This window comes from Manduca sexta, unplaced genomic scaffold, assembly GCF_014839805.1.
Source record: "Manduca sexta isolate Smith_Timp_Sample1 unplaced genomic scaffold, JHU_Msex_v1.0 HiC_scaffold_2862, whole genome shotgun sequence".
Classification (NCBI taxonomy): domain Eukaryota; kingdom Metazoa; phylum Arthropoda; class Insecta; order Lepidoptera; family Sphingidae; genus Manduca; species Manduca sexta.
The window spans coordinates 1-18963 of NW_023593870.1; the positions used below are offsets into that span (position 1 = coordinate 1).

The following is an 18963-nucleotide window of genomic DNA, read 5'->3' on the forward strand; positions in this document are numbered from 1 at the left end:
TGCATATTTTATTGCTAATCTAAGCTTCACTTTATAATCACTTACTTTGGTTGCATAACGTCGGCGGCGAGCGACGTGTGCTGGAACTCGTCCTTGCTGTCCAGGAACGGGTATCCGTTGAGAGCGATGTGCGCGTCGTATATCCCCTGGCGGCCGAGCGCGTCGCCCACCCACTTGGACGCCATGGCGGCCGCCATCAGCAGCACGATGTACCGCACGCCGCCCGTCAGCTCGAACATTATCACCACCAGGGACACTGGAAACAACACACTATATTGTAGACAACACAAACCATTTAGTTTGATATTAATTTATTTTACTTGAACACGTAGATATACGCATATTTACCGTGTATTTATTTGCATCGTATTAAGTTAGACTGAGTTTGTAATATAGATTTTTTATAAAGACACGGCAATATGACCTCACTTCACATGATTAGTAAGTAATTAATAATTAGTAGGTCTATAATTGAGGAATGATGACTACCGCCTCGCCTGTCCTCCCGCGACATGTTTATGGTGGCCTGTTTGTTAGTAAATGTTTTGCTCACCAGTCATCCTAGTTACACCGCCAGAACCGCCGCGGCGCCGACCATGGCGTACAGGCCCGGCGTGATGCAGTCGTCGCCAGTCGAACACTCGCCCGAGAACAGCCAGATCTTTGGGTAGTGGTACGCAAGCTGCTCCACACCTGCGAAACGATGAGGTGACGTTTATAACTATCGGCGTACATGAGTATAGCTAGAGCATTTCAAGGGGCCATTGTAATGGCATTAAAAATAAAATTACTTCTGTCTACTTACAGATATAATACTTTTCTTTGTTATAACAATTTGTAACAGTAGTAGGCTACTTCAAAATCTTTTCAGTAGACAACACGCAATACTAGGGTTGGGCAAGGCCTACCCATCCCCTATATAAGCCTATACACTGATATCTACGTATTTTTATTACACAATTATTCCGCTTGCATGATGGTAGGAGGTCTGACCACCTATAAACAATAGAATCACCATCCATTCCATTACTGAGATATAAGATATTAAATATCATTATGCACAGTAACTACTTAGTTACAATGTCTGTTCCCTGCTGCTTACTGAGTAGTACCTACTCAGACAGCCACTCATATATGAGACTAACACATTAGTAAACAATATATCTCTATTTCTCAATTATAATGTCCACTATATTATGACCAAACATTGATTTTTAGTAATATTAATAACTCGTCAAGAGACTTTTTATGTTATCTTATTTCTGACTAATATTATAAACAGAAATGTGAAATTGTTTACATCTTTGGTTTGGTAAAAGTAAATGCTTCAACCGCTGAACAGACTTGAATAAAATTTGGCACATGGATAGACCGTATCCTGAAATATATAGGCGTGTTCTTTATCAGAATAATTTGCTCGCGTGGGAAATATTTTAATTTTTAACCTGACTTCTAGTATCATTATAAATGCACAGTTGTACTCACCGATGCCCACAATCCTGCCGGCGATGGCTCCGAGCGCGAGACTAGGTATGAAGAGACCGCACGGCACCTTGATGCCGAAAGTAAATATGGTCATCACCAGCGAGGATCAGCGCCAGGACCAGCAGCCAGATGGCGCGGTGCACGCCCGGCCCCGCAGCTGCCTTTTCGATCGCCGAGTTCGCGTCGGTGAAGTTGCGGTTGTAATCACTACATTTGATGGGTAAGGTAAGTATATTTGATTTAATCACTATAACTATAGTATTCTAATTTCGGTGTCTGTAGTTTGGTTACTAAGAGAATGCATTGCTGACAAGGCGTCATGGAGTGAACTACAAACCTTTCAAGGTGCACTAACTATATGTAACTTTTTTTTTATCTTTTTTTGTCCTGCTAACAAAATTTTAATTTATTATTAAAAATTATTATTATGACAACTGATAAAAATACTTGTTTCATTTTAAATTTAATATGAAATAATATAAAACAATTTATTTAAACCTATAGGTGAACTTTTTTTTTTTGTAATGATGGAAATTTGAAAAAATTTGGGAATTTCATGGAATCTAAAACAGCGACGTTGGAATTTTGATAAACCAATATATGTAGTCAGGAACCAAACCCATTAATATTGAAAAAATGAAACTCATTTGAGTAAGTAATGACATGAAAACTAATTCCACTTAGATAAATCCAGACATCTAAACCACCTAAACAAAACCAAAGGACCTCTAATATTAGTTCAACCAGTTCATACCAAAGTGCAGCATGACACTCACCACAGGGGTCCGTGTTGGATATGCCGCACTGGTTGAACAGCAGGTAGATCAGCTCGCTGGTGTTCATGCGCGTGTACGGGTTCGGGTAAGCGATGATGGCGGTCACCAGCGTCACCACCAACACCTCCGTCACGGGGTACTGGCCGAGCTTCGAGTACTTGCGGTACCGGCACCAGTAGATGTTAGCCTTTATGAATATCGTCGCTATGCAGCCCTGCGGAGTATTGTGTGTTAGATTATTGGAACAAAGAAGTTTAAGGAAAGCATAAAGAACACTGCACACCTATCGACCGCTCCTGAGTAACCTATCGTATCGAAAAAATCGCAATATTGACTTATTTAGCGTTTCGTTGTCTAAGTACTATTTACTACTAATACAATAAAAAAATAATAATAAATGTATATTTTTTTAATGGGTATGGTAGTTTAGGGTATAGTGCCTACATAAAAAAGCGCTAAAGAAGTGAAAATCGGCCTTTTTCAAATACGACACTAAAGAGCCATCACTACGTGAAGACAAAAGTATGAACTCAAATATGGGATGGTGCTTTTTATACTGTTAGTTAACAGCTTAGAATGCATGTGAAATTTAAATATTATGCGCATTTTCTTGGTGTACACTTTTCCAAAATCCATGTATCCACGTATCTTATACCTTATATTACTTCAAAAACAATGGACAGTCTCGTAAAAGTTTCTATATTACTACAGCAGTTAAGGTGGCTGCCCTTACTGCTCCGTCTCAAAAATACACCTGTATAATGAAAAGTAACTCACACCAATAATACCCAGACCGACGAACGGTATCAGCTCGAAGAATATCCACGGCTTGTTGTACTCGACGAAGAACAGCACCGAGTGCTCATTGCCGAACGGGTTGATCGAACGCAGGATGAACGCCGCGATCAGCGCGCAGAAAAACGACCGCCAGAGCGTCTTCAGCGGGAAGTAGTACGACACCTGCCGATAAAACAACACAAGTGTTAGATTTGTTTGTATGAAAACTAACTTTGCTGGCTCAAGGTTAACGTAAGTAGGTTTTGGCCTGCAATAAGTCCGTCACATGTCTATTTCAAGTGCCAGCTCTTGTTAGATACTGATTTAGAAAAGATGTATTTATCTATTTTCAGACTCTATATTGCATTTCAGCGTAATTACAATGGTAAGCTCTCTCTTAAGTCTGTAAGTGTTCCTCCCCTGTAGCCACGGCAGACCGCCGCTGATGTCTCGCGACCTACCTCCTCCAAGCTGAAGAGCACGCCTCCGATGGGCGCCCCGAACGCGACCGAGACGCCCGCAGCGGCTGCGGCCGACAGGATCTCGCGCTTCTTCGCCTCGTTGCGACCGTACTTCGGGAACAGGTACGACAAGATGTTACCTGCGCAACGGACATACATGTGTTACAGTTCCATATGACTCATTTGACAGTTCGTGTTCTGAGCGAGTTTTGCGCTGCTTCTTCGAGAGATAGCACCTTCTGAGGCGGTGGTACATTAATAATTCGAAGTGTTTTCAAAATCGCTATTCACAAAGTTTTCTTTAATTATGATATGTCTTCGATTCAGTGGAAAGTGGAAACAGGCTTTTAGTAGCACGATTCAATTAGAATGAGCAACTAAAAAATCATAAGTAGGTAATGTTTATTTTTAAACTGATGGTATTCTTAATATGATATAATCTTGAAATACTAATTTTCGGATTCTATTGCGGTTTTAGTATTTTTTTTAGGCTGCAAAGTCTTCGAAACCTCGGGGAGAAAATAAAAAAAAAATACTAAAACCGCGATAGAATTCGAAAATTAGTTTAATTTCAATGTCTAACATCCACGTAAACATAAGAATACATTATATAATTTTACACTTATACTTGTTCACCAAAAATACAAAAGAATTTACATAAAAATACTTTACAGATTTTTCGAGAATGTATGAATGGCATATACTAGCTATTGCTAAAAATAAGTCACGTGACCAAAACGATCGAAATAAATGATATTTAAAAAAAAAAAAGATTGAATAGTAAAGTTTGCAATTTCTAATAGTCTTGTACTCTTAAATGACATGACCGACACATGAACATCAGTGCGTGCGGCCGATCACCTCAATAACACTCGATAACAACCGAATAACCGTCCTAGCGCTGTGAACGGACGATAAGAACCTGCTTTGTTTTTAAGATAATAGCTTCTTAGCGTTCGTTAGTTAATTTTTCAAGAAAGGTCTGGCGGTTAAATCTATAATACTATTAAATTCACTCAAATCTGAATGGAAACATACTGTCAAATAAATAATAACTTGAAAAATCCGCGTCGCAGGTGTGAGACCCTCGATATGAGATTTATAATCTCGTATGGGTTGTTATGTATATATATTATTTTCCGTCGTGTCGAACCGACGGTATCGCAGTGTACAATGTATACAGCAACCAATGAGGTGATACTGAAATTTGTTAATTCATTCAAATATACTTGTATTAACTTTTAATTCACTCACCCAAGCAGCTGGCAATGTGTACCATGGGTCCCTCCTTGCCCAGGGACAGGCCTGAGGACACCGACAGGATCAGTCCCACCACCTTGATGATGAGCGTCCACTTGCCCAAGTAGCCGCGAATGATGAAGCCGCTCAGGATTGTCTTAATTTCGGGTATACCTGCGGACACATAATAATATTAGATATATTTATGTTTCCAGGGTGATTGTATATCCCGTATTTTACGAAATATACAGTCAGCGACATAAATAAACAAATTCTAAGCTTCAAAACGATTCTAAAAATAATTAACATGCCTTTTTATTAAATATTTTTTTTAACACAATGCTTCTTACAATTTGAAAGCCTACTTGGTACTCTTTTTAGTAATATCGGTTTAAAACGCGACATACATTGCTGTTAGGTTGCAATGGAGACGAAGGGTACATATTAATATGATATTTCCACCGGTTTACATTTTCAAAAATTTAAAACAGCTACAGTATATGTGTAAAAAACAATTCTTGAAATATTCTAAAGGAAGCCCCTTACAAAGACTTTAAACTTCGAAATTCCGCATCTGATATAAAACAAAATGCTGGTAATGCGACAAAAGTGCTTTCTTTCCTTTGGAGATCAAGAAACGAAAACATGAAAAGTTTTCTACATACCTAGAAGTTTTAAATTTTGAACAACAAACAATGTTTAAACTCTGTCATTGTAGTAGGCCAGCGAGGTGCGCTAAGGGGTAGACTATCTTAGAGGAATAGACCGATACCCAGCACTGAATATTAATACTTAACTCCTTATTCATATGTTCTGTTATTATTAGTTTATTATGCCTCCGTGGAGTAGTTGTATTACGGTACGAATACAGTGCTGAGGTCTCGGGTTTGATCTCTGGGTCGGGCAGTGATTTTGAGTTTTCTACTCAGCATCAGCCTGGAGTCTGGAATTTGTGCCCGATATGGCCGATATGGTTGGTCCCCTATATGATCATGGGGTGGAATAAGCACGGCAAAAGGTGCACCCCAGGAACGCCCCCCTCAGCCCGGCCCCTTCGGGTATAAAAGGCTTTAGTATGTGTGTTATTGATACACACAGCGACTTGACTGCAACTGGTGTTCAGTGAAGCTGGCAATAAAACATTTTTTGACTGAACTGACCGGATCCGCAGGCGTACGGTGCGAACATCCTGACGAGCGACGCGGAGAGCGCGGCGAACAGCAGCGCCCACACGATGTAGAACAGGTAGCTGATGATGTATGCGCCGGCGCCGTCGCCGCGGTCGCCGAACACTTGCGGCCACGTCAACCACTGTCGACACCAGCCAACCACAAAAGTATAGATAGGTACACCGTTTACATTTTGGTTGAGCGGAAGGGTCGGTGACGCTTGGGTGGCAAGACGTGAACAGTTGTAATATAATGTATTAGTTCAGTCAATATTATTCGGAGCCGTCGCGCTCGCCGCTCGACTTGTTCACGTAGAGTCGAGCGCAATATCTAATATCAATAAACGATCCCAATCTTTTTTTCGCGATCACGAAAATGGATCAATCAAAATGAAGTGTATGCTTACAAACGATTTGTTTTGATTGCTTTATTCTTGAAATCGATCAAAGATTAGGATTAGGATCATTTTGAAATTGTCGGTAAGGGAACTTAACTGTTATGTAAATCTTCAATTTCGTTAAGAATCGAGGAATATACAGGGTCATTTCGACATTGCGTTACTAAATGAAACCACAGGTTCGTGGTGACCTCTGGTAACACCGTGCAAAATATTATTCATAAGTAACGAATATTTACGTCAATAATCCCGATTTTAGATTTATGGTTTTTGATCACGCTGTCTCTTAGCGCGCTTAACTGAAGTGAATGAACTACGTCACAGCTGATGATATTATTACCGAACCTATAGGGTTCAGAAGGTCAGCTCACAAATGAACTCCCAATACGTTCACTGACTTGGGTGCAGCAGTTCATTGAGTCAATAATTAATTACTACAAAAAATATTTCGTCAATTATAAACGTTAAGTATTTTCGCTAATAAAATAGTTTTCTTACCAAAAAAATTACCTACATAATTATTAAAGTTACAAGATTTAAATCTATTGGTATCGTATCTTTTGTAGATTCTACATGATATTCCGACATTTATTTTAATTCCAACATTAATATTTCGGTTTGTCATAATATCTAAAAGAAGACTACGTAGACATTACCGAACGTCATATTATGCTTTCTGTACCATTTCTTTGCTAGATAGACACTATGGCAACGCGTCCGAGTCTTTGACCGAGTCCGAAGAGCGCGCGACTATTCAATACAATAGTCGTACTCTTTCTCGCCTAAACTCGCAGTGTTGTCAGTATAAACATTTTTACCAAAAAGCTTGCTAAAACGACACAGCATTTCAAAAATTCTATTAGATTTTTTTATTACATGATGTTCTAACAGATTTAACACACAATTGTATTACAAAATAAAATAAGTAATGATTTATGATGAAATGATTAATGAAAAGTCTACCTAATTAAAATAATACACAGCAATATTTTAGTATTTTTGAAACATTATTTTAAGTAATAAAGTATAATAGAGATTTTGGATTCAATCATTCATTTTCAATAGGCATATAGGGTATAAAATAAACAAGATATTGCACAATAAGGTAATAATAAAAAGTTTGGTAACACTGCCAGGGCACGTGTTAGTTGTAAAACTCTGGCTCGTCAAATATCGTGTACCTCCAGACTAGTGTTGCCAGGGTCAATTTGTTTAAAATCAAGAAGGTAAAACAAATCGAGATTTAGTGTTGTAGATCGGGACATAAAAAGCAAGTATTTTTTAATTTAAGTTTTATGTATTGCGTTTTACAAAAATATCACTGCCAAGTCATGCTAAAGTTGTGTTTTAATTTGGATGTCTGTTTTAACATCAAAGCACAGATCGCCGGGTAGTCGCATCTCTAAGCAAGAGAATAAAACAAAACTGTACCTTCAGCGCTAGTGAGATGATACGTGCTATTTTGATTGCATTGTCGCACTCAACACAGTGATGAATGCGTAGTTTATTTTTCATAATACTTAATGGTTTTAATAATTTTATTGGTGCAAAACGGGTCACGTCCCCAGAATTCTGAAAATCGGGACATCCCGCGCAAATCGGGACATCAGGCAACTCCAGATCCTTGCCGCTACTTTGTGGAATTCGCTAAACTCGTGTGTCGCGTGTTGGTCGGTCAGGCACAAAGAAATTTAAAGTAGTCCCCTAAATGCGACCTTAACGTGTATAAAATAGAGTTTATTTTAAAAATATTTTTGTCATTTTGAATATTTTACGATCGCGAAGTTGCATCGTTGACGCGTACGCGAAACTGAACTAATCACAATCTATTGATTATGTTTCTGTCGGAGGCTGTCATTACGATTTTAATGTGGATTTATGAATTTGCGATAGGTACTGAATGGAAAAATCCAATATCATTTTGTCCGACCCGGGTTCGATCCCGTGACCTTAGCAAAGCATCCGTACAACAACTGCGGCACCGAGGTAGTCACAAATTAACTGTATTAAAAATACTTCGAAGTATGAAACAACTTTTAAAGGAACAAGCAATCTACTAAACATCATTAGGTATTGGTAAACGCATTTACTTTTTTGAAAACATGTTAGATACCTATTGGGATGCCGCGCCGCGCCGTGACGTATCCCGTCGTTCGACATTTTTACCCTCAAACTATCACATTACCTAATTATTATCAAGATTGCAACTTCATTATTAATTGTTCGTGTGAATTGCCAGAATTGCAGAATGATATTTTATTGTTATGAGTGTTATAAATCTAACCATTGAACGTATTTATTATACCTATTTATCTACTAAAATGGATGAACTACCTACATTAGAATGTGTGTGTTTTGATTTAAAAGAATGAAACCACTTTAAAATTACGGAAATCATGTGTTATGTGTACCTAACTTATGCAGTTGTGGTTGTTTGATTAGTGTCATTTGCTTATGATGATAGTTTGAGCATAGAAAATATGGTTCTAATGAAATGTGATGATTAGTGCGTGATGTTTATGTTATGCGTTGGATGTCCACCTGCAAGGTGGACAGACGACTTGATAAACGTCGCGGGAACACATTGGATGCAGGCAGCTTTCGACAGGTCCGTCCGGAAATCTTTAGGAGAGGCCTATGTTCAACAGTGGACTTTATGTGGCTGATGATGATAATGATGTTTAGGTATGTGTCTTTTTGTAACGTCGGCGTAGCGTCGTCGCTGCTGGTCTAATTGTTGATTGAGTGATGTGGCACGACACAAAATCCTAGGTAGTTAAAATGCCGACATCAGCTGTTCGAGTTGCGGTGCGGCGCGCGGTGCGACGAACTACCCTTGCGCTCCGAGTGTGCATCACTCGTTCGTGTGCGTGAGCATAATATTATCAATGACTGTGTGCGATGTTGCCGCTCCGACGAATTCTAGTATAGTAGTAGTGGCAAAAGGGTGTGTAAAAATAAAATGACTATTTGAATATTTATTGTTTGAAAATTTTACTTTTTTGTTTTTGACCTTAGGTTAAAGTAACTTATAGTAAACTGCTTCTTTCAAGATGACTTTCTCGCAGTTAAATTTAAGTCTAGGGTTACAAAATGACCCTGTATATTGTTAGGTAGATTTTTAATTTAAGAAAGAAGGAAATCTACTGCTGTATCCCTAAGTGCTATGGCTAGTTTTAAGATCTAAAACACACAATAACCCGACCAGGATCGAGTGCGGAAAAGTTATAAATATTCAGCATCAATAAGGTATACTTTTCAAGCCTACCATACAATACGAAAAGTAAATGCTGTAACCTAATCAAAGCGGGGTTTAATAGGATTTTTTTTCCTTATAGTTACTAGTCACGCTTTGCGAAATAAAAGGAAGGAAAATGTACTTCGGTAAAATACCACAAAATTAATGAATAATATATATTTTTTTCATATGATGAGAACTAACTATTTGTATAATGAAGAGTAAAATTAAATTCATTTTTTTAAGACCCTCCATACATGTGGTGATCTACGGCATGATGATATATCAATACAAGTCATGCGAAGTAACCAGTCTCTATAAAAAACAAACACAAACCTGTGAACAATTCCCGCTGTCAAAGGTGGTGTTTGTGTCGGACCAGCAACACTGCTCCCTGTTGAACCAGAACGCGGCGGGGCAGATGCCGAACTTGAGATCAGTCATCCAGGACGCGCCAATGTCGATCACGCCCGCCACCATGCCCGTCGCTACGCCCACCAGCAACACGCACACCCAACCCGACCACGCGTCGTGAGCGCCCTGGATGGTAATAACATCAACGATCTTAGACAGGATCCCTTTCTACGATTGTCAACGCTAAAGCCTCATTCAGACAGAGCACTTTTAATAGCAATAACCGTTTTTTGAATAACTGAAATGCCTCGTATATGTCAATTAGGACGAGAATTGTCTTACCATTGCGCATCATCAGATGAAGTAAAGCTAAAGTAATAATTTATCTAACTAAATCAGACTTAATAGAAAACTGTATGGGAATCCCATATCCCAGCGAAGTCATCTGATCAAAGCAAACATAGAGATAAAAAAATATGTGGAAAGAAAATAAACATTTACAAGTAAATTTAGTCTAAAACCACAGGTTATTGGGTGATAACTATTTTTTGAGAAGAGCAGTAAGATTTTAAACAAGTCAGTATTATATTGACTGGTGTGGAATAATCATCTCTTGCGAAATGATACCGTATCTGGACATCATTTCACTATGGTCAAATCATAATTACAGACTACAGTCTTACCAATTGTATTCCGCAAACTTACTTTAACTCCACACTAAGATACAAGTTGTCTTGAGAGCATCAACTATCAGACTCTCAAGTCCACAATACAATTTAAAATAAATATTTGTGAATAACTTAGTGGAAAGATTTGACCCATGGTGTATTAATATAACCCAATTGTTTGGAACATGCTATATTTAAAGTAAAGATATACAGTCGAATCCGTTTATAATGACATCGAAAGGAATTGACAAACACGTCATAATAAGCGGACGTCATACAAAGCGTTTTGTGAAAAAAAAACATTTTTTTGTAAATGGTATGCATGTATTTAAGTACTTTAATAGAGAAACATAGTAACTTATAAAATGTATGTATGTATGTATGTACATAAAAGTTGTATTTTTAATATAAGTAATCTGTAATTTTTGTCTGCTTTTTGTTTTTTTTATTTTATTGTAAAAACAGTCTCTAATACTATTGTGTATAGAAGACATCGCTATGGTCAAATTATCGTTTTCAATATTGCTATGAACAAATCAGGATAATAATTGTGCAGCTTTTAATGCCTCTTCTGCGGTAGGTAATGGTTCTTCCTCGACTTCTTCTTCCCCATCACTGAGATTCAAAATAAAACGAACCACGTGCCGAACGTCGTCGGGCATCAACGAACATTACCGAAGGCGTAAAGAATCATGTCGGTCATTATAATCGGACATAATTTATTAAAAGGGGTCACAATAAGCGACATGTCACTGTAAGGGAAGTCATTATATCCGACTTTTTTATAAAGAATCTTATATGAAAACCAAACTTCGTAGTGTAATTACGTCATAATAAGAGGTTGGTCAATATAGGCAGAGTCATAATAAACGGATTATACTGTACAAATGTTTAATTTAGTTCATGTATTCATAGAAAATATCTATTAACACCAGAAAAACATCAAACTAGCACATTACCTTTATTAAATCCCATATTGAGTCCTGTCTCTTCTTGACTATGTATCTGTGTCGCATGCGATCTCTTGCAATGTCCCTTTGCCAGTCAATTGTATGGAAGTCATCGTACTGGCCAATTCCTGGGATATCATCATCCCCTAAAACAAACATTGCCATTGCATAGTGAAACTAAAACAACTATTATGGAATTGATAGGATCAAAATGTTTGTTCTTGCATACATCCAGTTCCATTCACAATGAATATAACACATGAAATACCCAAGCCACATTTAACCAAAGATAAACATAGAAACTAACAACACCTCCCGCATAATGATATTTAATAATGAAATTGTGAGAACAGCACCAGAAGGTGTGCCCTATACACCATTCTAAAATAACAAAATTGCATAAAGCAATTTAACTGTCTGGACATAAAAATTTAAAGCAAATTAAAGTAGTTATTAGATTGATACTGTCTAATTTAAAACTGATATATCAGACGTCAAAGAAGCAATTGCAATTATTTTATACAATAATTACTACTTGTGCTACAGTCAAAGGGTCACATGTTCATATGTTGTGTCATGCTATTATAATATACCTCACCTGTTCATTTGATTTGCATCATATGTTTGTTATCAATTTTTATTTATTTCTAATAGCTTAACATAAAATTATTTAGGCTAACTAATAATAGATTAATTTACTTTTTTGTTGCTTATTGTCCATTATGTTATGTATTATAATTGTTTTATCCATTAAAAATGCCCTATTTGCCAGACATGAAAGAATATTGTCACAAGTTATCTACAACCATAAAGATTATATATCTCTCACGGCACTAATCTAACATTACTCAATGTTCACAACAATCATTCATATAAAACTAATAGAATAAGTAAGCAATAATTTATGTGTGCATAATCATCAGATTTATAAAAATATATAGTAAACAATTTTATATCCGGTTTATTTGTCTACAAATTGATACTTTTATTTAGGGAAAAGCATTCACATAGGGTGACTCATGGAGAAGCTAGTATTCCATTATTATAAATGTGACACCGCTTTATTAACCCGTGAGGTAGCTGAATGTTTGCCGGCAAACATTGACAGCTACGGGTGGTGGACGGAAAAATAACCTTATTATGTAGTATATATGTAGTATATAAGGTTATAATCCCGTGACACACGCAAATGTCATGTAGCTGTCTTGGCTCGCCGGCGATTCACGAGAGACCAAGAGTTAACAACATGTTGCTGTTAAAATATGAATATTTAATGTTTAATTACAATCCATGTTTACAATGTCACAAAGTAAATTGATATGATAATAATTACAGTCAATTTCAATTAAATATAGTGTGTTAAACTTCACTGATGGTATTTCAAACATATATTGATGTAAAACATTGTCTTTCATAAATTAATAAGCCATGTTTCTTCTAGATTTTTACTTTATGTAGTTAGTAAGTTAGCTTGCGCGCCCTTCGCCGACTGTCAAACCAGCCATCAAAACGAAATACAGAAGGGAAATAGCACATGTTGCAACATTATCAAATGTTTACTACAAGCAGTGTGAATGCAGTCTTACCTCATGCATAATTATAAATAACTCAAATTGATATATCAAAAAGCATGCAATGAATCCTCAAGGTTATTTATATGTGAAAATATCATTTTTATTGTGTTTGATACGTCACCAACACTACGTTTCATGAGCGATGCAAGACGGATTGCGTTACGTACTTTTAGTTAAATAATCGATCAAAGAACCACGTATTATAATAATTATCTAGTAAATAAATACTTTACCTTGCATCCCGGAGAATAAAACTGCGTCACCTGCAACAAATATTGTATTTTTAAAAACTTTTCTTTCGCACCAAAACTTTTCACGTACAGTACCTCACAAACTCACTTGTGCACGTCAAATGAAAATGTAAGCTTATAAACTAGTCATATGTTATTATCACAGTGTTTATTGCTCTAAAGTAACTAAGATTAGTGTTTAAATTATATTTTTAACAAAGAAAAATAACACTACAAGAAATACACGAGCGACGCAAGCTGAAGCGTCAATCTCGGTGTTGCCAACAAATAAATTATAAAAGTTACTGTGATAATAATTAATAATGTTAACTTTTTTTTTAAATAAGGTATCCTTTTCTGCCGCCCGCATTAATTTTTTTCCCACAATCGTATAGCAATTCATAATACAAAGATATGAATTCAAGCAAGAGTGGGCGTTTTTGATAGTTATCAAGAAATCTTTTACGCCCGCACCGCACGTTCTCTATAACGTCACAAAACAGGTGTTGCATTTCTTATTTAACATCTAATTCATTTGTTATCATTCCTCCGAATTGCAAAGCCTTATAACTCGTTGATATTTATACATTTCTTTTTCTGTCATTTTGAAATGTGATATACACATGTTAGAAAATTTCCATACATCGAATCCATTGAATATAGATTCACAAGAATAGCACTAGGGATGTTATGGAGCTCCGTAACCGTAACCGAAACTATCGGATATCCGAAATAAAAATATATCCATAACCGTAACCGTATCCGTTAAAAAAGTTTCGGATAAGTTACGGATAATATGTTCCGACAAGTTTTTGTTTCACCGCTCACACGCCATCTTGTATATGTAGTTTGTTTGTAATTTTTAGTCATAACATAACCTCATTCAAAAATAGTATTTTTTTTATTTAGGAGTAGGTACTTATTTAATAAAATGAAGGAATAGTGGTGTGTTACGTACTAAATTTATTTATAAGGACAAAATGCGTCCAAAGTGTGTACTTCAATTTGGACATTTTTTGATCAAGTTGAAGGTAATTTTGCAAAATGTAAACAGTATGATAAAAACTTTTCACGGAGAGGAGGTGTCACTACTTCACTGAAACTTTATCTCAAATTAAAACACAGAGGTTTTCCGAACACCCATGTCCTCCAATTAGTTCATCGATAGTTAATACGATGACGACGAACGTTAGTTAGTAATCGTCGCCCTACTGTATTACATAATATTTTTATTTTACTTTAATCTAATATCCGTAACCGAAACTATCCGAAAGTACCGGATAATCCGAAATAATTACATATCCGTAACCGTATCCGTAACCGATATAATTTTATTCCTATATCCATATCCGTATCCATATCCGAAATTTCATATCCATAACATCCCTGAATAGCACATAAGTAATATATGTAATATTACCGAGATTTTTGATAAAACATTAAATCATTACAAATGTTTATAAAGACAGTTGTCATAAGCATCGATTTAAATATTTAGGTGATCTGCTCCGGACGCAGTACGGGTTATGGTTTTAGTCCGTATAAGCACTCGCTGGAAAAATATATAAATTGTTGGTTTTAACTACTCTACACTTCACCCAAAAGCAAAATATGATGTTTGGTTATTGTATCTAAACATTCGTATTTATCGTCACAAGCACTTACCGCGATAACATCTACATCATCATAATGGTAGAAATCAAACAATAGGCAACACAAAATCTTAATATACGCAAACGAAATCAAAGGTAATAACATAATTGAAACATCCGAAATACTAACATGAAATAAGTTACACGATGCATAATTAAATTCAATTAGTACCAAGTAACAAGCAAGACCCCGAAAAACAAACGATTAACTCAGCGCTGCTATACCTAACTGCTTTTGAAGTAGGTATTACATTAATAACGTGATGCGTACGGGCACGATGTGATAGTAAATTGAAATTATCTTTTAAATAATACTAAAATAGGATTAAAGATCTTGAGAATACTGGGTAACCTCGATGCCAATGACGGGAGCTGTCGTGACGACATCGATCACGTGCTATGAGCTGGCCATTTCACTTCCTATTACTACAAACACTGCAAACGAAAACATTTCTTAGCGTCAAGGTTGTAAGTTTCACTATCCATTACGCCACACAACACACTTTGCAAAACACTTGAAATGAATACGACCGTATCAAATATTCATATGGCTTAACTCTGCGGTAAGTATAATCTACAAATGTTCAGTCATAGTTTCTGTTTACAAAAGCTCCGATACACATGTCTGCACGTGTATAAAACATTGATAAGCCGGCGTAACAGATTTTTCAACGACACCTACTCTGGCCTGCAAATTTCTGCAACTAACCTTTTACGCGCAAAGAAAACCAGCTTGGAGTCTACGAGCTGATGGAAAGTAATTTACTCCACATTCGCAAGATCTGCCACGTATTCACATATATTGTCTACAGACATATAGCAATGTGCCTCATGCCAGTTGGTATAGATCTATGTCCACTAGGATTTACCTACATCATCTGCAACCAGGGGCTGCCGCTCGTCGCGGTCGGCCTCCGAAGCTTCCATCATCGTGAACAACCACTGTTTCTCGTTAGTACTGTTTACACTGACCACTCAAACTGTACTGACCAGAATTATCTAATCTCAGAAATGGTGCGATACCAAGTTATCGATGAGCGATTTTTGTCTCAATAGTTTGACTTTGATAAAAAGGATACAGTTTTGTGAAAACTTTACACTAATATTTGAAAAAATATTTGACTTCGCTGAAATGACGTAACCCTGAGAATTCAGCGCTCATACTCTATAAAAGTTTAATAATTCTAATAAACGAATTAACTGTGGGTTTGAAGGGTAAATAGAATGGATACGGTATTTTTTTTAGTCCAGGCAGGGCAACGTGTAATATTAAATCCGATGGTAAGAATAGTGTACTCCAAATATGACGTGAATAATGATGTGGACATTTCAAAACATTTCCAAGCAGGGCCAATCGTTGAGGTCAAAGGGAAGTCACTTGGTTCAAGTACCTATAGGAAAATGAAAGAAATTCGAGCTGCAAGAGGCAGTATTTGCATTGATGAGCAGAGGAGACATTAATTGAATATGTAACGATATGAACGAAGAGGAACTGGATCATGAGATGATTACTAACAACGTGGAATAGAGAAATGCATGCGACGCTGTCCCTGTTTGGAACCCGTTTGAGTGTATTTAACAAAAGATAAATAACTACTATCATACCCAAAATTCTTCGCCCTTCGTAATACCGTCGGAAATGCAGCATTTTTAGAAAGTCTTATTTATGCCTTAATATTAAACATTGTAAAAGCCTAGTGCTCAACTCTGTTCCTAGATCGGTAAGATTTACGTAGGCTAATCTTAGGAGCGAATGGGACGGTATCTCGCATTGTACGCGTCGAAGGCTACACGACAAACGGAGCATTGTGAACGACCGGCGCTATTGTGCTTCGCATTTTGTAAAACCGAGGTGCTCAAACCAACGCGATTGTGAACAGCTGTTTACAATATAATCTCTAATGTAGGAGGGAAAAGGAAATTAAGATTAATAAAAATAGCACCATATTTGTATTATGTAATGCCCACAGCTGAGCGCTGGTCTCCTTTACTACTTAGGTTTTGGCTTTAGTGAGCCAGACTGGCCTAGTGCAGGTAATCAGACTTCACACATCTTCGAAATTTTATAGAGAATTATGGGTTATGTAGGTTTCCTCACGATATCTTCTTACGTCGTTAAAGCAAACTATAATTGATAAATAATACACACGTAACTTCGAAAAGTTACGAGGTATCGGCAGCCGGTTCCATTCTCAGCTAGATGCACAAATTAAGAATAACATAATTAATATGGAACGTCTAGCTATCAACTACATTTAGGGCCGACCATACATTCAATGTAGATAAGGAATCCAATCAATCATTAGACTATAACATCATGGGAAATACGCTTCGCTTCTAGCGTTTCTGCTTATCCCATCAAGGTAAGTGCGGATATATATAGCTTTACACGAGGTACTTAATAAATATTTTTTTGCCAAGACAACTAACCGGAACGCCATGCAAATTAGTAATGATAAACAATTTAAAACATTTTCATGAATTTTAATATATATTTATAAGTTAAGCTGTAAATTGTAATTCGTAAAATCAATAAACATATTTACAACCGTTGATTCACTCAACATGTTATCTCTTGTACTCCAAAACTACGACGCGAGGAAGTGAGTACTGAGTAGTGACTAAACAGTGATTAGTGAAAATTTTGATTATTAATATTTCAAACGTAATTCGTTATGTAATGTCGGCAGTAAGGGCTAATAACTTTAATTATCGTATTAATCGACGCGAATCTTACGGAATTAGTGTACAAGTTACGAATATCGGATCCAATAAGCCGGCATAATCATGTAGGCTGCTGAGGGGTAATCGTCTCTCGTCAGTCGAAATTCCATTGGACCCACTCCGCTTACCAACGGGTGCAGTGGCGTCGCTTTGCTGTACAAGTATAAAACAACATTATTTGACACTAGCTTCCGCCCGCAGCTTCGCCCGCGTGGATTTCGGACTTCAAAATGCAGGAGGTGCTCAATTTGTCGGGATGTTTTTTTAATGTGATGGTGGTGTGCAGGTGGTCCGATTGTCCGGTCAGGGTCTGATGATGGGATCCTGGTGAAATCGAAGGAAGCATATAGCATGATTCAGTATTCACGCGTGATGGCTTATTATTAGCGTATTTCATGTATAACTTTGGTGTTTCTATACCGCTTTATATGATTCTTTTTTATGGAATATTTAATAATGTTAACTTTTTAATTAGGGATGACTGAGAGTGTTATAAACGTATGAGTAGACAAATATAATGAGAAAGCTTCGAACTGCTAAGCTATCGGGAGTTACACGTGTTATTGTGAGTCAACCATAAAAGATAGACATATGCTGTCGTGGGAAATTTTTTATATAATTTTAAGGAGAACATTTCCGTCATACATGATTTCTGTGTAGCTTTAACCATTAAGGTTGCACACGCGACGGAAGCTTAAAAAATGGAGTAACTTCTCCCGTTTTCCCAACATTTCCCTTCACTGCTCTGCTCCTATTAATTGTAGCGTGATGAAAAGTATAACCAGCTCAGGAGTATGAAAAATAATTGTACCAAGTTTCGTTAAAATCCGTCGAGTAGTTTTTGTTTCTATAACGGTTATACAGACAGACAGACAGACAAAAATTTTACTAATTGCATTTTTGGCAAATCAGTATCGATCCCTGATCACCCCCTGTTATTTTGGAACTATATTTCATATACAGAATTGACCTCTCTACAGATTTATTATAAGTATAGATATAGATAGATAGATAGAAGATAGATAGATTAGTTGCACATACGACCTAGTGGAGCCGCCAGCTTATAGGTTTTAAAGCTATAGGTGAACATTAAAATAAAACTATTTTGCGGATTTTATCTCGGTTTTAATATTATAATTTTCTACCAAAAGCGGAGGCGTAATTTTAGCAGTGAAAATCGTAATGATCATGATTATATCGTAGTGTAGTCACGTCAACATATTTTACATCAGATATCGTAAAGTCATTAAGAAAAGTACGCGCTAATTG

At 36.7% G+C, this 18963-nt stretch overlaps 1 protein-coding gene across 1 annotated transcript; it reads right to left on the reverse strand.

The window, feature by feature from the left end:
• Window positions 1-27: 27 nt before the first annotated feature.
• Window positions 28-15960, reverse strand: LOC115455535 (H(+)/Cl(-) exchange transporter 3). Its single transcript, XM_037446326.1, is given in 14 exon segments — window positions 28-256; window positions 554-577; window positions 580-693; window positions 1486-1589; window positions 1591-1692; window positions 2240-2475; window positions 3039-3221; window positions 3500-3639; window positions 4754-4912; window positions 5899-6049; window positions 9879-10082; window positions 11524-11660; window positions 13322-13351; window positions 15840-15960. Coding segments are annotated over 14 exon segments (1860 nt in total). The 5' UTR covers window positions 15901-15960; the 3' UTR covers window positions 28-41.
• Window positions 15961-18963: the final 3003 nt, after the last annotated feature.